This window comes from Anabas testudineus, chromosome 17 (assembly GCF_900324465.2).
Source record: "Anabas testudineus chromosome 17, fAnaTes1.2, whole genome shotgun sequence".
Classification (NCBI taxonomy): Eukaryota; Metazoa; Chordata; class Actinopteri; order Anabantiformes; family Anabantidae; genus Anabas; species Anabas testudineus.
In genome coordinates this window covers 9,192,650-9,216,100 of record NC_046626.1, presented here as the reverse complement: position 1 = coordinate 9,216,100, position 23,451 = coordinate 9,192,650, and the positions used below count along the sequence as shown (strand labels likewise).

Here is a 23,451-nt window from a genome sequence, read left to right as displayed (position 1 = left end):
GCAAAATGCAGTTTCATGGGGACTTTAACTGTGGCACCAGTCTGACGTCAGACCACTGGCTATTTCAAAGCAATGTCCCAGAAGAAGAATTGTCCTTGGCCTAATATAAGTGCAGTGAGAAGTTTTGACGGTTTAAAAAAAACCATATCAGATTTTTGAACTTCTGTACTATTATCTCCTCAAAACTTCCAATGGCACCGAACTTACAATACAGACACACTTCGGCTGATATTGAGAATTAATGCATTAGGTTAACTTTGTCATGTTAACTGCATTAAGTTGTCACATCTTATTTAATCTCATGCCACCCTTCTTGCTCAGCATTTCATGTCAGCTTACTGGATCTGAATATTGTCCCCGACCAATATTTTCTACAGTTCACTGCGGCCATCTGTTGGAATAACATTGAAATTACAGCTTTGACTTAAATCCAAACACACACACACACACACACACACACACACACACACACACACACACACACACACACACACACACACACACACACACTCTGATCTTTAATTGACAGGAAGGAGACGCGTCTGCACGCAGTACGTCAGTGGGCGGGGCTACGTGTCACGTGATATCCGTCGTCAGTGTGGCCTTCATGTGGCTGAAGGGTCCGTCGGTGTTGTTGGGACTGGTGGGGAGCAGAAGTGTACTCAGAGGCATGGTGAGTTTGTGGAGCACGATAACGTGTATCTTCTCTTATTTTTTTTTCTTAGGTTTGCTGTGGCTTAAACGTTCATGTATCCGCTGTTGGGTGGCCGCTGAATAAAGCGTAGGTCTATTTTTAAAGACAGTGTAACGGACAAATGTGTCCGAAGCAGCAGCTGCTAACATTAGCTTCGTGTATTAGCTCTGACGTCCAGTGGCACAATGTAAATAAAACTGCACTGCTTCAGTTACACAAATGTGTCGAGTCTAAAATGTTTAAGATATTTAGTCACAATAAAAAAAACATGGTCTGTGTCATTAGCTAGCTGTGTTGTAACACTAGCTTTGTCATAAGGGCTGAAGGTGCCGTTACAGTTGCTCGTAATCCGTGGTGATGCAAGACACCGTGAGAGCAGGAGGAGACACTGCTGCAGGTTTAGGATGAAATCGCATTAGAGGAGCTGAATTCTTAATGTGCTGCTGTTTTCTTATGTCGTGTGTGTGGCCGACAGACATGCGTGCTCGTAGGATGATTAATAGGGGTGATACGAGTTATGAACTAAATGGGCCAAAGTGCGAAGAGCTGCGCTCAGCTCCCGCTTATCTTGATCTATTAAGCTCAACTTTGCCCTTTCGTCTGTTTTCACGGATTTAAACTCGAATAAAGCCCAACTTTCAGAAGTCATATTCAGTCACAAACACTCACACAACCTTCATGTTTCATCTTTTTGCAGTGTGCTCAGGCGGCAGACTGGCAGGCTGCCAAGTCAATCTACGAGTTTTCTGCTAAGGATATTGATGACAACGAGGTGTCTCTTGAGAAATACAGGTAAACCCCATGACTTAACTGACTTTTACTCTGACTTTTAAAATACTATAGCAGCACCAAGTGCCATTTATTGCAGCTGTTCATGTTTTTTTTTGCATTAATTTGTCATAAAATGTGATGTGATCTTCATCTAAGTCAAGAGTATTGACAGATACCTAAAGTAATAATACAAAAGAAATTCTGATCTTTTATGTCTCCACAAAATTCAAATACTTCTTGCCACTGTGTGTGTGTGTGTGTGTGTGTGTGTGTGTGTGTGTGTGTGTGTAAATTTGACAGTCATCATTTTCTGAATTAGTTTCCTAGATGAAGTTCTTGTGTGTCCTGTTTTTCCCATGTCAGAGGCTATGTGTGCATCATAGTCAATGTGGCCTCTAAATGAGGAAAGACCAAAGTAAACTATACTCAGCTAGCGGGAATGCACGCCTCGTATGCTGAGAAAGGTTTACGCATCCTGGGCTTCCCATGCAACCAGTTTGGAGGACAGGTAACTATAACCTACGACAACTATAACGACACTACAGCCTCTGTGCATTTGATTTTACTTATTTTGTCCTGTATCACAGGAGCATTGTCAGTTTGCCACATGGTAGTCATTTCAATAATTATTCATCTTTACACTGTTCAGTTCAAACCAACATGCACTTCTGCATACACTAGGACAGTATTCACACCCCTTCTTTCTTCTTGATGATACATTTACTAGTCTTTCAGGTGCTACACTTCTATTCAAATTTGCTAACTTGGCTTTATGTCTTTAATGTACTTTAGGAACCAGGTACAGAGGCAGAGATTAAAGAGTTTGCTAAAGGTTACAATGCTGAGTTCGACCTGTTCAGCAAGATTGAGGTGAATGGGGATAATGCTCACCCTCTTTGGAAGTGGATGAAGGCTCAGCCCAAAGGCAAGGGAACCTTTGGAAAGTGAGTTAACGTCTTGTTTTTCATTCTAGCTAATCAAACGTTTCATGACATTGTGCATACAAATGGTTGTTTAAAAGTACCTACTACACCCTATGTGCCATAGCATGAGTACGTTTTCTACATGGCATCATGTGTGTTTTGCATTGTCTACACCTTAGTCAACATTTGGGTCGTGCATTTAAATTCATGGATGTCGTCCTACCAACATAGTATAAGTTAAATAAAAAAAAAAAAAAGCAACTTTAGTCTTCCTTCATTTATCAATGCCTATAATTGCTGTAATGATTTATATCAGCACATTGCGTCTTTTACAGTGTTGTAACACTGGGAGTGAAGTCTGTATAGCTCAGAATTAAATCATACGTTTTCCAAATTTGGCGGTTGTGACATCATTATAATTTGTTTAAGCCTGGAATGGAAACACTGTATGTAAAACACACCTTGTTCAGCTGCTCTGTGTCATCTTACTACATGTTTCCTCTTCACTTCTCATTTGCTTTGAGTTAAGTTGAGAAATGCTTCACAGTTGTGACGGTGAGCAAATGTAAAAGGACATTTATGCAATATATTTATTTGCATTCCACTATGATGGCATTCACATTCATTAACCTACCTGTTGACTGTGACAATTACTTAAAGGATTCAGTTGAGTATCAAGTAGTCCATTGAAAGGTGATGTTTGATTATGGGCACCAGTACAAACCAGCACATATTACTTCTTGAAGATTCACACTGAAGCAATACATGTATCCATGTCTTGGTGAAAACTAGTGTTATATACTGTGTAAACAAAGACATAACAAATAGGAGAATTATGCTTCATAAATGTGTTGAAAAGTGACTTTTGTAAAGGGGTATTACTTTTCTCTAGTACAAACAAGTCACTGGTCCATTGTAACCCACTTCAATTAAAACTGACTCCATGTGTGAACAGCACTCTTTAACGGTAATGCCTGACAGATGTGAACTTTTTCTTCTCTCTCCACAGTAACATTAAATGGAACTTCACAAAGGTAATTTCTAATATAGTTTGTTATATCGTTATTTTAAGAATCTTTAGTAAAAAGGTGCTTAATTTACTTTCTACAGAAAACCATGCATATTTGTCCTAACACTTTTATTTCTTACTTCTTTACCAGTTTCTCATAAATAGAGAGGGACAAGTGGTGAAGAGATATGGACCAACCGATGATCCTGTTGTAAGTGGCACTCGCTGTGGTTTTAATAATATTGCGATGAAACTGACACCTTTCATAGTAGTTTCCTGCTGTTTTGATTCAGGTATATTACTGCTAATCTCAGCTTGTTTAAGTCTACTTAGACAAGCTTGTAGATTGGGGTTGTCATGGTTTATGGTAGTTAAAGCTTCTAAGAGCTTTTTTTAAAAATATATTTTATTTTGTAGTGACAATTTTCCACTTGTTTCTGTTTGCAGGTGGTGGAGAAGGACCTACCCACATACCTCTAATCCTACTGTCTCTCGTATATTTGACCCCTGACCTCTCTCATGAACTTCAGTGTACTGGTGGGGGTGTGTGTATCTGGACCAGTGACGGCCTGTCTGTAAACCCAGCATTGGGAAAGGCAGACCTGATGATTATCAGCGTGCAGCTAATCTCCAGAGTCTCACTCACACCTAACCCTGTAAGAGCATGTGAGAGTCCATCAGTAGTCATCCAAAGAAAAGAACTACGAATCTTACATCCACGTCACAAGAGGTTGCAAACCCTATATTGTCCTTTCTGAATGTGAAGTGACAAGTTGGTGCATGTGTCAATGTCGGACCACCAATAATGTTTCCACTTAACCTACTGAATGGCCATATATTGTACCATGATTTACCATGGGATGAAATGGGAACATAAATGCTGTCTCAGACACTGTTCTGTCAATTTAAATGCACTTATTAATTAAAATAATAGTCACAGTAAAATTCAGCTTTGTGATTTGTTAATGTACTGGTCTGTTTAGTATTATAATATTCATTGCAGTAGATTATGTTATATGCTTCATTATTGATGATACGTTTACATGGGATAATTTGAACCACACTAAGATTAGTGTTAAGTTATTAGCATCACTGTAATTTACTTTCTCAGCCAAGATTAATATGATGCTTTAATATTGTAATTATGTTTCAGTCTTATCCTAAGTACCAGCACCCCTAAACACACACTTGTAGAATAATCACAGTTTGGTCAGATTTTAAAGCTTTAATTTGTGTCCCCAAGATAAAACAATTCTTATGTAAATTTCTGTGCATTATGTACAATTAAATTTAACCAGAACTTAAGTCAGATGAACTTGAAAATACTGGAGCACAAATTATAGTTCTGCAGCACAAACCTGTAAATTGGATTCGACATTGCAACGTTTTTCCCATCAGTCTCCATACAATAACCCATAATGACAAAGGGAAAACATCATTTTAGAAACCTTTGCAAATGTATTAAAAATCATCAACTCAAATCTAAATATTCACCCCCCAGCTCAGTACTTTGAAGATATTACTGACCTCAGTTACACCCTCAGGTCTGCAGGCTTGTCACATCTGGCTTTGGGCAGTTTATCTTCCTGGCAGACTCTCTCAAGCTCCATCAGATAAGAGGGGAAGTTTATGTGTACTAAAGGGTTTAACTCGACTTTGGCCTGACCGTTCAAGGACGATCTGAAACTTGTCCTGAAGCAGATCTGTGTATTGTCACTTTACTTCAGGTTACTGTTGCTGAAAGGTGAAACGTCAACCCAGTCTCAGCTTAGATGCACTCTGCTGCAGGTTTCCTTCAATGTCTTCTCCATATTTGACTGCATTCATCCTTTATTCAATTGTTACCAGTCTCCCTGCTCCTGCAGATGTATCACATGTATCACCATCGCGTGACTTTGGCCACACAGACAAATCTTGTACTCTAGTTTCACATTCACAACATCTGTTGTTCTCCTGAGGGTGCTCAGTTTTAGAAATGGCCCTGATCTTATTGCTCACAGCAAAATATTATTGTTTAGGTCCACAGAAAGTTCTTCAGCCTGTATGGATTGGTTCATGTACTGAAATGCATATTGACAGGTCTGAGCCTTTCTGAACTATGTGCAGTAGATTGAGTTTGACACAGGTTCTGGTCAATTTTGGGACACATCTCAACAAAAACTGAGGGTCCCACAGGGTGTGATTAGTTTTGTAAAACCTTATTTGCTTTTTAACAGCACAACCATGACCTCTGTAGTTCAGAGAATTCATATCATGAATGTTTTTTTTAATTTACTATGAAAGTCTGTTTAAACGTGCATGTTATTAAAGTAACAGTAAAATTAAATGTTTATTGTTTTAATAGTATTATATTAATAGTATTAAACAGTTTTTTTTTTTGTCCCACTTTACTCCCATACAATGCAGAACCGTATTACATTTATTAAATTGTCAATAATGGCGTGTACAGATGTCATAACATATAATATAACCCATGGTAAAGATGTACCAGTGAAACGGGAGTGATGCTGCAGCGCGACGCGCAGCAGCCTGTGCGTGAGAGTGATGACGCACAGCGGCGGAGATGATCAGCACCGCTGGCTCTGGACGTGTCGCCGGGCAGCACACAGCGACAAATGGACACCCACGGAGCGATGCACGCTGTGTGTGGAGCAATAAATATCTAAGAAGCAGAAACTACAGGGTGTAACGAGACTGTAGCGTCGCGCCTGGTTGTCGGTGAGGAGGAAGGACACGGCAGCGCGTCGTGGACACAGGAACCGTCCCGGAGATGGACTGGAGCAATGCGCAAACTGGGGAGGACGAGTCCACGAGTGAGGCAGCGGCCGCCGGCCTCTGTCTGCATCTTGACCTGGAGGACACCGGTTCGTATGTAACGTTATTTCAGTAGCTGAGTCATTTATCGTTGGCTGCAGATCAGATCCAACCGCCAGGTGTGCTGGACATAGGAAGTTGGAACTAGATAAGTGAGCAGCATCCCGCTGTAATGAACTTGAACCAGACGCAGACAATTCAAGTCAATTCAAGCTAAGCCTGAGCTTTGGGAATGAATAATACATTAGCTTGGTGGCAGCGATGAGTGAAATTCCCGTTCCTGTTTTAAATGGCATCAAAGAAACACAAGGTTTCCTTTAAGGATGCAAACCCCCTGTCCTGAAAGACCCGACACACACTGTGCACACTCCTGTGTGGATCTGCTGTGTGGATCTGCTGCCATTTAGTTGCCAGATAGACACAAAGCATTCACTGTAGTGTGAACACACATTGTGGTGACTCAGGTGTCATTTTGCTCCTTTTCTGTCTGTGTGTTCAGCAGTCTTACCTTCTCTCTCCTTCTCTCTCACTTCCTACCTAAATGTAAAGAGTAACTCATGTAATCTGATACAGAAATATAAACCACACTCTAATCCTCACTAGATATTGATTTCACAACATCAGTGACATGGCCACAAATACAATCGTTTTGAGATCATTGAATGCAAATGTGACCTCATCAGTTTATCAGCTCCCAGCAAGTATTTATTTATTTGCATGTGCACGGTCATGTGTACAGTTTTAGTGCTCAAATCATTGTTAATACGTCGGTCTGGTTATAATGCACCTACTGTAGGTGCGGACATCCACAGAACATTAAGATCTACTTCTGTGTTTGGTGTCACATTAGTGTCACAGCAACGCGCGTCAGTTTCTCATCTGATAAGCGAGATATCTAATCCTCTTTACAGGCGCAGGCTTCAAGGCGTGCTTCAACACTGACACAAAACGCTTGATTCCCTTATCTGTGGCGAGTTAGCGCCCCGTTAATGCCCATTTATTTGATGTTTTACCCCATTAAGTGCTGTAATTGTCTCGCAGTCATATATGAGAGTAAGCTGCAGTGAGTCTCTCCTGTTTGTTGCTTGCAGCACAGTGACACATTATTGTGGCCTGACCCTAATCCCACAAAGACTCTCTGTGTACGCCTGCCCGAGGATATTCCCACTCATTGTTATGCCTGACAGGTTTTGATGCAGGCTACAGGTGTGAGCAGCCATGTGTGTCCTGTCGGTGCACGACAAGCCCCAAAAGGAAATCAATTAAAAATTGTTTTGTTTGTGTAGCTTTATAACTGTGGTGTAGACTTCATTGCTTTTTACTCTAATCAGCAAATGTTAGAAAGCTAACATGCTCCTAAAGAGTCAAGAAAAGGGCTATATTGCTCCGAGGGACTGTACTACCTCGCTATTTGTTAAGATTTAAAACCAAATAAGCTGTTCAAGTTTTTGATGGCTCACATTTTATGACCATACTGCATTTTGGTTGCATCCACTCAGCGATCAATGAGAAGTCATTTTGATTCAGATTATGTTGTACATTAACTGTCTTTGTGGCGCCTCAGTGACAGCAACATCTGCTGCAGCGTGCGCTTTAACACGGCTTAAAGATTCATTATCCCTGCTCTGTCGGCAGCACTTCTTAATCCCCACCCTCACATGACCTGAAATTCAGCGTGGTGATGAAAACCAAGTTGTTTCATTGTGAATCCTCACTTTTCCCATTTGCTTCCTTCCTTCCTGCTCTTTCATCCGCTTCTACACACAAATATGTACAGTACAGGCGCAGTCCAGTTGCGTCCTTCATGTCAGTTGGAAAGACGTCTAATCCTTGTGTGTTATTGGCCAGTCATGTAATCTGGAGACCTCAGCCAATGACAGCACTCAGATTAGGGAGGAAGTCAATCCAATAGAGTTTTTACTTTGTACAAATCTAACTGATCCATTTAACTGTAGTGGTTTGACTGATCAATGTCAGACTGTGGTTTAGCCAGGAATTTAGTTGCATGTTATTTATTTCTTTTTTTGTATCTTCCCTTTCTGGATTATTTGGTATTTGGTGACCCGTAACCTTTAGGGATTGAACTCTGCTGCAGGTGAGTTAACCAGCAGTGTATCTGGTTGTACAGATCGCAAAACCTGGTGCAATAAGATATTATATAGAAATACACGGTAAAATAAGCACTCTGCCGACGTTGGCTTCCCCTGCTAAATCATGGACTGGCTGATTACGCTAAACAATATACTGATCTAAGTGTTTCTCTACTTATTTCTCCTGCACCTTCTCTCTGTCTCTATGCACAGATTCGGCGAAGAAGGTTCCGATAAGAGAGGTGAGAGGCTCCTTCACGCTACACTGTCTCCGCCACTTTCTTATGTTCTCTCAAATCTGTATTGATTTGCTGCATGCTTCAATTTCCCATCACCCCCGATAAGACAATATACTGTATAATATGTACTTCACCAATATCATGCAACATTTTGTTACATTTTATTGTCTTCCTGTCAGATGCCGTCGCCTTTCGGAGCAGGCCCAGCCCACGAGAAAAAGATTGGCCACAGGAGGGTAGATGCATCAGGAGAGACAACATACAAGAAAGTAGGCTTTCCTCTTTATCTGTCTCTCTGTTTTTTCTTAAACATTGTTTATTGGTTTGCGAAGAACCGTGATTTCATCAGCAGCTTTCCACCCACACCTAATTCTGTTGTTCTTTTTCACTGTTCTCCACCTCCAGACCACCTCCTCTGCCTTGAAAGGGGCCATCCAACTGGGCATTGGATATACCGTTGGCAACCTCAGCTCCAAGCCGGAGAGAGATGTGCTGATGCAGGACTTCTATGTGGTCGAAAGCATCTTCTTCCCAAGGTGTGCCTTTGTGAGTGGATGCCTTTATATGTGACCATTTGTATCTCTAAGTATCTAATAAAATATTTTATCTTCTTTTACTCTTCCCGCTGTTCCCCCACGTAGTGAAGGCAGTAACCTCACGCCAGCTCATCATTTCCCAGACTTTAGGTTTAAAACCTATGCCCCCGTGGCCTTCCGCTACTTCCGGGAGCTGTTTGGAATCCGACCAGATGACTACCTGGTGAGATTTTTATTTTCTTTGATGATTTTTGAGGCTTTCCTCATGCACACACAAACACAAAACAAGCCTCTAGCACATCCCCTGACATATATTGCACGTCAGGGCAAAACGCACACATGAACACACATGTGGTGACCTACAGCTACACGTTTAAGCTCACATTCTGGCTCTGCCAGAGGGAGACTAGAAGACTAAAGCTTTCTATTTTAACCGCAAGTAGTGACAGCAGACCGAGAGTTGTTTTTGTTTTTGTTGGCGGTGGAGTAGTGGGGGGTCAGTATGCTTGCGCTGTGTGAACAAAACCATAGAAAGGTTCTGTTAAAATATGTTTTTTAGAGTTTATAAAAAATAATAAGCACTTCCCCCTCCTCCAATTGCTTTCATTAGAACAGATTTTATTATTTACAGTTCCCTAATGCATCTATTTCACCAGTGTAGCATTAAACACACATCGTTCACTTTAGTTTAACATCATTTCTGCTGTTTCACACAATGTTCAGCACAAGCGTGTAGTGGGTGGAAGCACCATTTCCACAGTGGATGTAGTTACTTCACTGGAGCTACTAATACTATACTGAGGCAGAAATGTCAAAATGTAGAGCAGCGTACGCTGCTAACGGTCTAAATGTGTCATTCTTCCCACCTACACCCAGAATGACTTTCGTACTCAGCCATGAGCACACATGTTCACTTTTAAAGCAAAGCTCCCTTTTTGCTGCTGATGAGCAATGCCATGTGAGTGGGCTGATACATTAGTCTTTTTGTCGGCTATTTGAAATGTCTACTTGATCCAGTATTAACAGTGATACACAGCCCTGCAGTAACCATGACCTGAAATCATAAACCCTGGTGAGACAAACAACATTTCACAGATGGCATTTATTGGCATTATCAAAAGCCTACTTTGTGAGAGGGTCAGACTACTCATTCAAAACATGTGCTGCGTGCTTTTGTGGCTGTTGTACTGTAGTTTAAAACACTTTAGGTCAGATCATCTGCAAAACCACTTTAAATCCTAATATCTGTTTGTTCTACTATGTCTCTCCTGTCTCTAGTACTCATTATGTAATGAGCCACTGATCGAGTTGACAAATCCAGGAGCAAGCGGCTCCATATTCTACGTAACACGTGATGACGAGTTCATCATTAAAACAGTACAACACAAGGAGGCTGAGTTTCTACAGAAACTGCTTCCAGGGTATTATATGGTAAGTGAAACTCCTCAGTTTATCCAAACTTGTAATTGGGCAAATAGCAAAAAAAAAGTGTATCTTAATCTCTTATCTTAGCAGCAGCTGAAACTTCTAGTCATCCTTATCCCCTTTATCCTACCCCCTGGCGTTGGCTCCATTCAGCAGTGACGCCAGCAGTTGGCTTTGTAGTAGATAAGAGCAAAGAGGTTATACCTGACTGAGACCCAGCCTAAGTACTCCTTAAGATGCTAAGCAGTTGCACTGTCAAGATACACACACTGAACAGCTGGTGCATGTTTGTGTAGCCTAAACTCACAGACTTTATTTGTCTCTGCATCTTTTGTTCTTTTACTTTCTAGAATTTGAACCAGAACCCTCGGACTTTGCTGCCAAAATTTTTTGGCCTCTACTGCGTCCAGTGTGGCGGCAAGAACATCAGAGTTGTTGTGATGAACAATATTTTACCACGCTCTGTATGCATGCATCTCAAATTTGACCTGAAGGGATCCACATACAAGAGGCGAGCTTCGAAGAAGGAAAGAGAGAAGTCTAAACCCACCTACAAAGACCTGGACTTTCTGTGTGACATTCCCGATGGCCTCACCCTGGACCAGGACACATACAATGCTCTGGTCAAAACTCTGCAGCGAGACTGTCTGGTGAGAGAGAGAAGAGGGTGATATCGCGTAGACATGAATTTAAATGTAGTTTTATTTTAACATACGAGTGGATTAATTCAAGGACAGGCAAAAGATGGAGCTCACATTTTGAAATCTCATGTATATCTATCTATCACAACAGGTTCTGGAGAGTTTTAAGATTATGGACTACAGTTTGTTGCTTGGGGTTCACAACAAGAGCCAAGCAGAGAGAGAGCACCAGTCTCAGGGCTCACCTGCAGGAGGTGGCGAGGAAAAGAGGCCTGCAGCCCAGAGGGCCTTGTATTCCACTGCCATGGAGTCTATACAGGGTGGCTCAACATGCAGGGACACGCTGGACCATGATGACACGTAAGTCATGGTTTCCTAATGGTAGCCTTAGCCTAGTCAATTCATCGTTATCACATTGAATCTACAAGTCATGGTTATGTTCTCTTATCTCTCTGTAGCATGGGTGGTATTCCCGCTGTTAATGGCAAAGGAGAGCGCCTCCTACTGTTCATCGGAATAATTGACATTCTGCAGTCCTACAGGTGAAATTCAGTTAAATAGAGTCGCACCATGTAATACCTGCAAAGAAAGCTCGACTTGTTTGACTTGGACGTTTCCGATCACTGACTGAGCATCGCAGGCTGCATCTGCTCGCCTTTCATTGGACACTCTGAGGCAAATTAAGTGACACCGTTTTTTTCTGTGGCTTTAAAGTCAGGAAAGATATCAGCTGGCAGGCAGACACAAAATGCTGCCAAGTGACATAAAAAATGGAGGGAGCTCATGAAGCTGTCTGTGAAGGAATACATGTGGAGAAGAAACAGAACAGCTATTATCAAAACAAGTGTGGACACGCAGAGGTGTGATAGGTCTGATATAAGTGATATAAGTATTAAAACATATATTAACATTCACATCTACCAGTGAGGCTGTTGTCACGGATTCAGCCCAGTTGCCAGGTAACCACAGTGAGACACTGAGCAAGTTCAGCTAAATAATTTAATTGTCTTGTCTGACAGACTGATTAAGAAACTGGAGCACTCTTGGAAGTCCCTCATCCATGATGGAGTGAGTAGCTTTTACAAAGTTGTTATATAATTGCCTCTTTCCAAGCAAAGTAAACTTCACATTTAGTTTTTTTTTACTTAGCTTTCACATGCTGCTTAATCTATTTATGTAATATGCTGATGTTTGTTTGCTGATGTGTCTTTTGTCATTGCTGCTTCCCCTAACCTACAGGACACAGTGTCAGTTCACAAACCTGATTTCTACGCTGAGAGGTTTTACCAATTCTGTAGTGCCATTGTCTTCAAGAAGAGCTCCTGTGAGTCTACTAATGTGCATAAAACCTATATGTGTACTTCTGTATGTTGTTATGGATGATGGACATGAACAGTGCCAAAAATAGTTTATCTTTCACCATATTATTATTTATTGGAATATTCAGATTTTTGGGATCCATACAAGTAAAGTTTTTTCCTGCATTCACAGCACTGCGATCTTCTCCATCGAAGAGGGGCCGAGGGACTCTCACCAAGCCCACCGCTGGAAGCAGTTCAACGGGGCAGCGTCCCTCGCTGAGTGAGGAGAGGCAGGAAAACCTGGACAACTTGGAGAACCTACGTGGAGCTTGTATCTTCCCCATGCTGGGCAACAATGGTAGGACTAAATTCTCTTCTCATAAATAAACGTAGAAGTTTAGAAAGTTAAGCAAATCAACGCATATTTAGTATTTGAGAAACATTTAAGAAAGTCCCTGACTAAACATGATTAGTTTGTATCCATTTATAAGATGTAAAAAAAAAAAAAAATCCCAGCAGATCATCACATCACAGAAGAGCTCTGACATTTTATTTTAGTATTCACTGTTAATTTACTTTTTATATTTTCCTTCTCTCTTTCCATGGCTCATACTTATTATGCCACTCTGCCAGGGAGAGAGCCGCCCTGCACTCCTCCTTCATTTGAAGATGCCACTACTGCATCTATCACCACCACGCTCTCCTCTAATAACTCCTTACCAACCACCCCGTTTGATACTCCAGAGCACCCTCGCTACAGGAGGCAAATGCATTCACCATGTGTGGCCAGGTGAGAATAACATATGATATAATCATATAAAATATCATAGTATAATAGCACTATTCTTTATAGAGACAGTACTCTAAGGCCGGCCAAACATTATACATTATATATTATATTCACATATGTTCTGTGCTGGTCCCACCCCTGTGCTTTCTCATGTATACTTCAGGTCACATAAGGAAATAGTTGAAGTTCATGAGGAAAAGCTGGACACCATAACAGTAGAGGTGGAGCTCAGGTACACACGTATACCATACACAGTACTGCTGTATCACTCTAGGATAATGTTCATATCTGTGTTTAAACAGTGTTTTTCTCCTCATACAGTAAAATCCCACAGAGCACGGAGCTCACACAGATGACAGAAATGACCTCTCCCGGCCATCTGTCACCTGATCACCAGCCCTGTGTGTTTACTTCAAGCAGTCTTTCCTCCACTAGTCCATCCGCAGCATATTCCTCCTCCACCCTTCCTCCTTCCTTTGTGTCTTCCTCCTCCACTGCTCAGTCATCTGGGCAGCCATCCTACACACTTTGTTCATCCATCTGTCCATCCACCAAACCACTCACCTCTCCCACAGTTGCTCAGTCTTCCACTGTTTTTTCTCCAGTCTCTCATTCATTTGCACAATCCACACTTCCCACACCAGGTCTTAAAGCCTCCACTCTACCTCCTGCCTCAGCATTTACTCCCATCTGCCCCGCATCTCCTCATTCCTCCACACAGAGCTCCCCCCACCATCTTCCCTCGACACCTCCTTCCTCTGTACCTCCGAGCCCTCAGATGCCTCAGCCGGAGCCACGTACATCATGCAACCAGCTGTCTGTGTCAAGCAGCCACAACTCATTGGATGGGGAAGTGCAGGTGTCCGACATCTACTTTGTAAGTCCCTGTTAGAGATTAGTCCGTTTCAAAACAGTGAGACGAGCTTTATTCGGGTGCCATAAGAACAGGAGACAGAATAAAAGACATAAACTAAGATACACCATTAACTGTAGAAATGACTCCACGTCCGTAGAGTAAAGATATTTCTCTTCCTCTGTTTCTTTGATCTACTGGGTCTCTTGCAGTGGCCCAGTCAGGACAGCGTGGTAGAGTTGTGATGGTGAGGGGGGCCGTGTGTTTGTTCCAGTATGCACGTGCAGCAGAGACACATCTAAAATGTGTTTTTTCTCAAAGCACGAGTCTCCTCCACTTTGTGTTTTCGAATGCCTTTGAATGTATCATCATCTGTCTTTCTGCATTTATGCGCCCTGTTACTGTCATGGCCACGTCTGTCATCTCACACAATCCCTCCTGCATTGTATAACAGTTGAATTTCCTGTATTGTCTTGTGTGCATGATATACACATCTTTTCATTCATCTGTGTGTGTGTGTGTGTTTGTTTGCGTGTGTGTGTGTCCATCATCAGTATGCAGATGGCAGATATTGGGTGTACTCTCCAGTTCTTGGCCGTCGTAAGCTAAACTCTAGCTCAAGTCACAATGTAAGTCACCACCAATGTAGTTAGTCATTTTTCCTGTTAGGAGATGTTCCCATCGCCAATAATTACCAGGCATTGTAACTGATTGGCCTGATTCGCCTGAGCAATAAGGGCGGGTTGGTAGGGCCTGTAACTGGCCAGGGGTACCTGCAGAAATGTACAGAAAGGAAATGGAGAAATGGAGCATGCACCCCCTATTATAGCCAGAATATAAAATCATCCCTGTCCTTCTTTTTCTCCAAATTAAAGTCCACTTTCACGTTTAAACACCCGGACACATCTACATGTAAAGGACATGTTTTTTTTGTACATATTATCAACAAAAACTTTCCTCCAATAGCTGCAAACTAACCCTGAACACTGTGTATATTTAGGCTAAGGGTCCTGTGGAGCCCCCATCATGTAAAACTGTAGAGTGCAGCCTATCTGGGGTAATGATTTAGAAATATAGCTTTTTTCAACTCTCATTTCCCCTTTTGTCTCTGTTCTTTTGCTGCTTCCCTCTACTGGCTGGGTTTGGTAACAGCAGACTCAGGAGGATCGGAGCTGGGTGTACTCTCCTCTGCACTACGGCTCAGAGCCCAGAGGGGGCTCAGAGGGGGAGAGTGACACAGTGAGTGTTTCCGTGACCTATAGTTAATTCACAGAACACAGATAACTAGGTATATCTGTTTGCTGTGCTCTTATTACAGTGATCCTCTATCCTCTGTTTCAGTAACCCACAGTGGAGAATGCAGGGATGGGTGAAGCCACAGGCCCTCTGCAGATACAGACGCTGTGAGGTTTTCTAATAAAGTCACCAGAACACTTTGAAGGGTTTCATCCTGGTTGCCTGAGTTGCATGTGAACGCTTGTTTTGCCAACTGTGACAGACACTAAAAGTCAGTTATCAAAATGTTGTGTAAAAGATCCAAAGAAAACGACCAGTTCATGGACAGACTGACTTATAAGAAGCCGAGAAATCACATGGTACAATCAGCTGAGTGGCGCTGTGAGTGATTGTGGTGGCTGTTAGGTCGGGTAATGCTGCAGATATGCTGCCTGCTGTGCCGCCTCTACCTATGCAATATGCATTTATGTGTTATTGGTTTGTTATAAGTTTATTTTTCACTAGAGGAACGTCAGAGCTGTGCAGCATAATTTTTTTTTTAGCACTTTATCAGTGTAAATGTGAAGTCTTTTGAAATCTTATATATGTTTCATTATTTTGTCATCAGTCATTTCAACTGCGTGTTACACGGTAACCACTTAAACGCAGGTACTATTCTGATTGTATTCAGTGTTCTGTTTTTCCAAAAACATTTCGTGGTCCACTCAAGAAATTTTAATCTGACATTGTTCAAAATGCCTTATTGACAAGCTCATTTTCATAAGTGTTTTTGATATTTCTCTCACATGTAATACTTTTTAAAAATGAAAAGACATAAACATACTTAATACTCCACTAAGTTAATATCATATTCTTCAAGTAGAGTTTTAAGAAACATAGCAGCCATTAATATTACATTGTGTAGTATTTATCGCAGCAGCATCAATAAAAAAACTACCAAATTATCTGTAAGTCTGTTTGTGTGTGCATGTATTTGCATGTATATAGTAGAGTGTATGACTGGGAGACAGTTTAAACTTTTCTGTCTTGGCTACTTGTCAAATTGTCAAACTTGAAACTTGTTGTTATAAACCTTTAAAATCTGAACCGGCTTTAAGCATGTTCACTATATGAGAAATCAGAAATAGTCACGTATGGATATCCCATGTCTGTAATGACACTACGAGATTAACTGGCCTATACAACTGAAATATAACTAAACTATACAACTCAAAAAATTGTTTTCTATGCATTTTAGTGAGAAAAGACTATACGCTATGTTATTCCTTGTAACACATCTGACCACCCTTAAACTAACTCACTGTGGCATTAAGCACTGCTGTAACATTATACTGTAGCCTGCATCTGCCTGTTTGTTGGAAACTCTGATCACTGTGTAAAAGAAAATAGATATATTGAATATATTAAATATTGAATATATTGATATATTAAATGAAAACATATTTGGTGAATTGTAGTGTGTTTTTTTTAACCATAGAAGATTCGCAAATATCCTGTATGGGGGAATGTCTGTTATTTGTAACATGTTATTTGCATATATATCCCACCAGATGGCACCACAACGTCTGAAATGTCTCAGTGTTCTTAATCCTGCTCATCTTGAGTAGAATCCCATTCTGTGTTTTGGGTAATTTCCAAATTCACCACTCTTATTTGCACTATTAAACTGCACAAAGGCATGTGCATCGTATTCTTTATGGACTATAAAAAGGAGACTTGTTTTTAAAGCCTTACATTTCACCACATCACATCCTGCTGGCATTTCAACAAACACAGACCTAATGATATGAAATCTTGATCGCTTTATTGGGGTTGGCAGTAGAGCTGTCTTTCTATACTGTATATAGATACAGTTCTATATAAATAAAACTGAAGTAACATAAACTAAAACATACAGCTACAGTATACTCCAAGAACACAGTGTGTTTTACTTTTTGCACGTGCGTGTGCAGAGACACGAGCATTGGCCTCCATGTGCTTTAGGTTGAACTAGTCAGCCATGCCGGGGCCGTGATGAAATGTGTGATGGACAATGATCTATACCTCCTTACCAAAACTGAAATGAGCCTTCTCTCTTCTTGTACCTTTTCTTTTTGTCCTTCTAACTCACACACACTACCACACACACACACACACACACATATGCACTTAATCCTTTCGCTCCTTCTCCTGCCTCCTTGTGGCTTTTCCTTGACTTTCACCCAAGTTGCTTTCCTTCATCATTCTACTGAAATAAGTCAGTTGCACCACTGGGTGGATTTTCCTATTGTCAGCAAATCCCATGAAAAGATCAAAACCAACAACAACGATAGTTAATCCCACTATATCAGGCTTATAGTCAATAGCTGTGTAGCCACAGAGAGATACAGCATGTTCTGCTGTGCTGCACACCTCCATTGTCCAAAACATAGGGAAAATAACAAAACACTGACGATGGCTGACATGTTTGTTCATTACAGCAAACAGAATCCACCCCACATGTTGTACTGGAAATACTCACTAGAGCATCAATAGTCCAGAACAGATGCTTCAGCTGCTGTTTGTGTGACCTATACTAATATCTACAGCTCCCACCTTAGAAACTGGACTACTGTTTTAGGCAAAGACATGTTGTTGACATGCTTTAAAGATTTACTTCTTCAGTAGACACAGCACACAGGGCTTAGAACTGTACCTATCGGCTTTCGCCCTTCCCTTGTACCAAATGCTCACTGGGACGGGCATCACACACCTGTGAATCATCATCATCATCATCATCATGATTATCATAACCAACACACACAAAGCACTCCTCAAGGAGAGTAAGGAAGTGGTTGACACAAAAGATCATAAAGACAGAGTTCCAAAGTTCTCATTTACAAAAAAATATATTTCAGAACTTAAGGAGAAATTATGGAGCTGCGGCATCTGTACCTGGGGTGAAATGGACCGTCACAAAGCTGCGCTTTCATCTGCAGGAAACATAAACAAATGCCTTTGTTCTTTCAAAGGAGAGAGGGGCGAAAGCCACAACAAACAGGGCGAATATGCAATGTGTGCATGTGTGCGTGTGTGCGTGTGTGTGTGTGTGTGTGTGTGTGCATGTGTGTGTTGTGCACGGACGTAAAGAGAAGAGAGAAGGGAAGAGGAGAGAGAGAGAGAGGAAGAGAAAGCAGAGAGAGATCAAAGCAGGAGATATGTTATTGAATCTCTGTGTGGGAGGTGAAGCCTCACCTACCCAGAGTGCCTTGCCTCACTCCTTGCAGCCCACTCAGGTTTTTAGGAGCATCGCATCTCTTTGCAGCACGCTAGCCCTTCATCAGTCATCTCCAGCTATTCTCAGAGAGTCTTGAAAACAGTGGCTTGGTATGAACCAGCAGCCAATCTCTGATCTGTGACACATAATCTCCCACATGCGCAGTTCGGCGTGTGCGTTTCCACGGCCGTGGGACGGCAATGTGCTGAACAAAAAAGTCTGCACAATATCAACAGAGTTTTGGTTTCCATCTTACTGTAGCGTATGAAGCTTACTGGATCTGAGCCCATCTCCTCCTTTTCCCAATCTCGTGAAGGGATCCAAGCATCTCTCTTTTTTTTTTTTTTTCTTTATCTCAGCATGAGAAGCTGCAAACAGATGTCTATGTGTCCACGCAGAGGGGATGTCGTGCCCTCTCACACACAGATGAAAAGCCGTGAAAGTCTCTGTGTTGCGTTTTCACTGTCTTAAGGCAGTGTTTATCTTTGGCAGGTTGAAGAAAACAAAGCCATCGATTTCTAATCCTAATCCCCCTCCACTGCTCCGCTCCTATTGATCATCTATCCATCCTTAATGAGATGGAGGGATAGAGGGATGGAGGGCTGATGAAGGGCAAAACTTTCTCTGCCAGTGTTCTGCCGTCTTTTGCCTCTCTGCCCATCTCGTCTCAGTCTGTCTCTCCTGCTCGTGGAGCTTTTTTTTTCCCTAGCAAAAAATTCTTGACATTCTTTATGGTTGAATGGAAAAGAAATGCATGTTTGTGCCTTTTTTTTTTTTTTTGAGGTTTATCAGACCTGGGGACTCGCAAAGCTGGGGAGCTTTGCCTAAATATTGGAACTGGGTGGCACGGATGAATGCCCAAAACACACAGAAGCACATGCATGCATAAACAGGGAGGGTGAATGCAGCCCCAGTGCAAACAGCAGTAATGCTATTTTTCTCTGTGTGGTACCTCGTCTCTGAGTCAGTGATATATATTATATACAAATATGCAAACAAATGTTATTTAAGATGAAGCAAAGACATGACTCTCTTGCTGATACTTGCACTTGTCTGTACTTCCTGGTCTGTTTCCCTTATGGTGTACAGTGGCAAAGAAAAGGATGTGAACCTTCTGGATTGTCATGGTTGTCTGCATTAATTTGTCATAAAATATGATCTGATCTTCATCTAATTCAAGAATATTAACAAATATAATGTACCTAAAATAATAACACAAAAGAAATTCTGATCCTTTGTGTCTTTATTGAGTACTGCCTGAAAGAATGGGCTTAAATTCCCCCTGAACAATGTGCACATCTGATCCACAGCTACAGGAAGCGCCTGGTTGAGGTCATTTCTGCCAAGAGGGCGTCAACCAGTAATTAATTCTAAGGGTTCGGTTCACATACTTTTTCCAATCGCACTATGAGGTTTTCATGGTTGTTTTCAATAAAGACATGAAAGATCAGATCAGATTGTGTTTTTATTTTTGGTAAAAGATGAAGATCACATCACACTTCATGACAAATCAATGTATGTCAAACTCTGAACCAAAAGGTTTTCCTTAAAACAGAAATCTCATTTTCTTTAACAGCTGAATTAACTATTAGTAAAGTAACTGATGGAAGTAACTGATTTTTAGTATAAAAGCCCTGAAAAACCAACTAACTGTTCAGGACAGACAGACACAGGTAGCGACAGGCTGGTGAACACATAAGAACATTTAGCTGCTAAAGAGGAAGATGTTTCCTGAGAAGCTGTTGGAGAGATACCCAAAAATAAAAACTGAGAATAAATGTTGATGGTTGGAAACATGACTCCTGTTCCTTTGTTCTTATTTTAAATAAGCCAAATGATTTAATGTAACTGGTGACTTATTGAGGAATGTTTTACATTTGTTTGATAGGCAACTTCACCCTCTGTCAGCTTCCTTCCAGTGGGGACTACATGAAGAATGGTATGAAACTTCCCTCTGCCTTCACTACAGTGTTTTTCAAAAGGTCTCTCTACTTCTTGCCAAAAAATGTCAAGATTACACCACGTGGAGACGTTTTCAGTTCACATGATGTCAGCTGGAGGGTTATTTTAGCTGGAAGCAGGGAGAGATTTCAACGTAGAGAAGGCACAAGGAGGATTAGTAAGATTGAAGTACACACAAACATTGGAAGCGAGTTAACAGAATTGTGTGAAATCACCCTTTAAGTAAATTAATCGTATGCATTCCTGCATCATTGTTTCATAATAACTCTATATTGATTTTGTCACATGCAAACCCTTTAGGGGAAAGTCTCATTTCTAGCTGTCTTGATCAGTCTTGACTCAGGACTGTGCTCGTGTTTTTTTGGCACACAGCTCAACAGTCATCCAAACTAAACTTGACATTTTTGCTTAAATTTGCAAGGCAAATTTTTTCACTTTTGCAAGGAAGGACATCTAATTTGAATCTTCATGCTCGGAGATTTTCTTATTAGGCTCCTTAATGCGGCCATGAAAGGCCAGGTTCTTGCTTTTAGCGACACTGTGCATGTGGCTGCCTGACACGATTACACGAACTACAACAACTTGTAACATAAAAGTCAAACAGCTTCCTCGGTGTTGAGTTCTGCTCTAGCACGTTTCAGCTATGACGCAGAACAACAGATTTCTGTTCCCTCGCAAATCTTGATGGTGCGGTAGAATGAAAGCCTCACCCCCTGTGATCCTCTCCTCTTGTGACATTTGTGACCTCAACGTGCTTTGAAAGAGGAGAGAAAATGAGAGGAAATGTCAAATGGCCGCGACCCTTGTGAGCAATATTATTTCATGGACCTGCTCAAGCCTGGACAGACACAATACCAGACCCTGAGCTAAATTGTGAGCAGCAGATGAGAGGTTTTGAACACCTGCTGGAGATCTTGAGATGGTATTCGTTTTGTTTGGGCACAGACTTGTAGGATTAATGTTAATCACAGTGGTATTCCCTTTGGGATCACGTGTAAACAATGAAACTGATGTGGGAGGTCCGTGGGTCACACCCACCAACATTCCTCCAGAGTCACCTCTGAGAGCAACTCACGGACATCCTGGACTTATTGTGAAGGACCACCCCACCCCAAAGTGAAAGAAGGAAAACACAGCATGATTAAGACCCTCAAGAAGTCTGATTTTATAGGAACCGTGCTTCACTTGCAGAACTTTGGAGGAAACTGGATGGTTTTGGATATATAATGCGTGTCGCTGCAAAAATGAGACCCTGGGGATGTTTCTCCCTAAATGTGTGTGTGTGGTAATGGCTGCAGCAGAAGTCATTAATAGCAGACTAATGTGTGTCAGATGTTACCTGTCCAGCAGCAGCAGCAGCGGGAGAGAGAGCCAGGACACGAGTGAGTGACCAGCATAATGAGAGGGACATGGCCTGCCAACTTGGACAGCTGCTTCTCTAGTGGGACCGAGTGGTGTGTGTGTGTGTGTGTGTTTGTGCAGCGATCTGTTTCTTCTCCTTTTCTTGTGCTCTTTTTGCTTTTCTGGGTTTATTTCTCATGATCAGCAAATAATAAGACGGCTACACACACATATGCTGGAAAGATAGTCTCTCACTTTCACACACATGCACCAATGCAGGCAGCTTCGTCGGGGCTACCGTGGGAATGCCTTTGGCATTATGTCAGACACTGAGGTGATGCCTTTAATCCTGAAACAAATCTAGACTTTGTGTTGTTGCGTGTCACCGGCTGTGTGTGAGCGAGCGTGCACGTGTATAAAGCCCAATCTCACACCCATTAGATTACGGCTGGTCGCGCAGCAAAGACACCCCACTGCCACTCCCACATGGAAGAGACGGCAGGATTAGCCAGCTCTGTGCCCACCCTAATCTGGGGACAAAAACACACAATTGCCTCCCACTGAGACATGGAGACAGAAAGATTCAATTTGATGTGCCCTCCTCAATAAAAAAGAGTGTCCTTTAAGGTTAAAATGACTACGGCTCAGTCTACCATCGGCCAATGTGGATTCAGCCCTAAACTGTGTCCTTTTTATCCATATGATCGATCCCTTTTATCACGATTTGGAACAGCTACAGGCAAATGGATAAACTTTAAACTCACTTGCGGCGCTAAGTCAACGTCCCTACAATTCTCTAAATGTAAAACTGCTGCTGTCTGCAGCAGGGGTGATGATCAGAGAGAGGAGCCATTACAGAATCAACCATTTATTATGCAGTATCTTTGCTAAACACTCCTCTTATACACAGACTGTGTTTGTGGGCTTCTCCACGCCAGCAGCTCTAAGGGTCAGTGATGCATTAAGGTGAAAGCTGATGCCGTGTTGATCTGTCAGTGACATCTTAGTTTGACACGCTAACATGATAACATTTGATAATTAGAATAAAACACAAAACACGGTTGAAGGTGATGAAATGTTTTTTTTAACCCAAAGAACCTATTCAACCGAAGTAATGGACATGTTAAAGGTTTTTATTAAAAGTTATACCAATTCATCAGTCTGACCAAAGAAGGACTTAATCCCTGAGGGAATGTGTGACTCACAGGATCACTAAAGTCAACAGGACTCATCTTCTGTGAAGCATGAACGTCTAAAAGAATTAATAGCAATTCATCGAGTAGCTGTCAAGATATTGTCAGTCTGGACCAAAGTGGATGAAGCACGGAGCTGAGTTAAGTCTGAAACCATTAATATTGAGTTAATCCGCTGTTTGCGTGTCATTTTCTATTAGAACAGACGTCTTTCTATCACTTTTCAGTGGAGAGTTTAGTGTGTGAGGCATCATCACAAAAGGCTACCTGCTAAATGTGATGTCAGAGCCTCATTATTTGACAGAAGCTGCCTTGTTTCATTGCCTCAAGCCAAGTCAACTCCTTCCCTCTGCCTCTCTTCGTCTTTTTGTCTCTTACTCAGAGGCATCTGCCTCATT

General features: G+C 41.6%; 2 protein-coding genes across 3 annotated transcripts; both read left to right on the top strand.

Annotated features, from left to right (window-relative positions):
• Positions 1-568: 568 nt before the first annotated feature.
• Positions 569-4,342, top strand: LOC113172419 (phospholipid hydroperoxide glutathione peroxidase-like). The gene is made up of 7 exons (XM_026375380.1): positions 569-673; positions 1,392-1,486; positions 1,829-1,973; positions 2,258-2,409; positions 3,398-3,422; positions 3,549-3,608; positions 3,845-4,342. The coding sequence occupies exons 1-7, from the start codon at positions 608-610 to the stop codon at positions 3,875-3,877; spliced, it is 576 nt and encodes a 191-aa protein (XP_026231165.1). The 5' UTR covers positions 569-607; the 3' UTR covers positions 3,878-4,342.
• A 1,624-nt stretch (positions 4,343-5,966) lies between these two features.
• On the top strand, positions 5,967-16,684 carry LOC113171387 (phosphatidylinositol 4-phosphate 5-kinase type-1 gamma-like). 2 transcript variants are annotated; one of them, XM_026373713.1, is made up of 18 exons: positions 5,967-6,261; positions 8,515-8,543; positions 8,720-8,809; positions 8,946-9,076; positions 9,182-9,299; positions 10,355-10,507; positions 10,852-11,151; positions 11,294-11,502; positions 11,601-11,684; positions 12,162-12,210; positions 12,382-12,466; positions 12,634-12,801; positions 13,077-13,233; positions 13,397-13,465; positions 13,555-14,110; positions 14,641-14,715; positions 15,239-15,325; positions 15,428-16,684. In XM_026373713.1, exons 1-18 carry the CDS (start codon positions 6,168-6,170, stop codon positions 15,428-15,430), a joined length of 2,457 nt encoding a protein of 818 aa, XP_026229498.1. In that variant the 5' UTR covers positions 5,967-6,167; the 3' UTR covers positions 15,431-16,684. The 2 variants fall into 2 exon arrangements, with proteins under 2 accessions (XP_026229498.1, XP_026229497.1); XM_026373712.1 differs by having other exon boundaries at positions 15,239-16,684.
• The last annotated feature ends 6,767 nt before the right edge of the window (positions 16,685-23,451 follow it).

What these genes read in the sequence shown, in the direction of transcription:
- LOC113171387 (XM_026373712.1), top strand. Translation starts at nt 6,168, where the DNA reads ATGGACTGGAGCAATGCGCAAACTGGGGAGGACGAGTCCACGAGTGAG. An exon ending in GAGAGACAACATACAAGAAA is followed by an intron (nt 8,810 to 8,945) that starts GTAGGCTTTCCT and finishes CTCCACCTCCAG; the next exon opens with ACCACCTCCTCTGCCTTGAA. An exon ending in CATTCACCATGTGTGGCCAG is followed by an intron (nt 13,234 to 13,396) that starts GTGAGAATAACA and finishes TGTATACTTCAG; the next exon opens with GTCACATAAGGAAATAGTTG.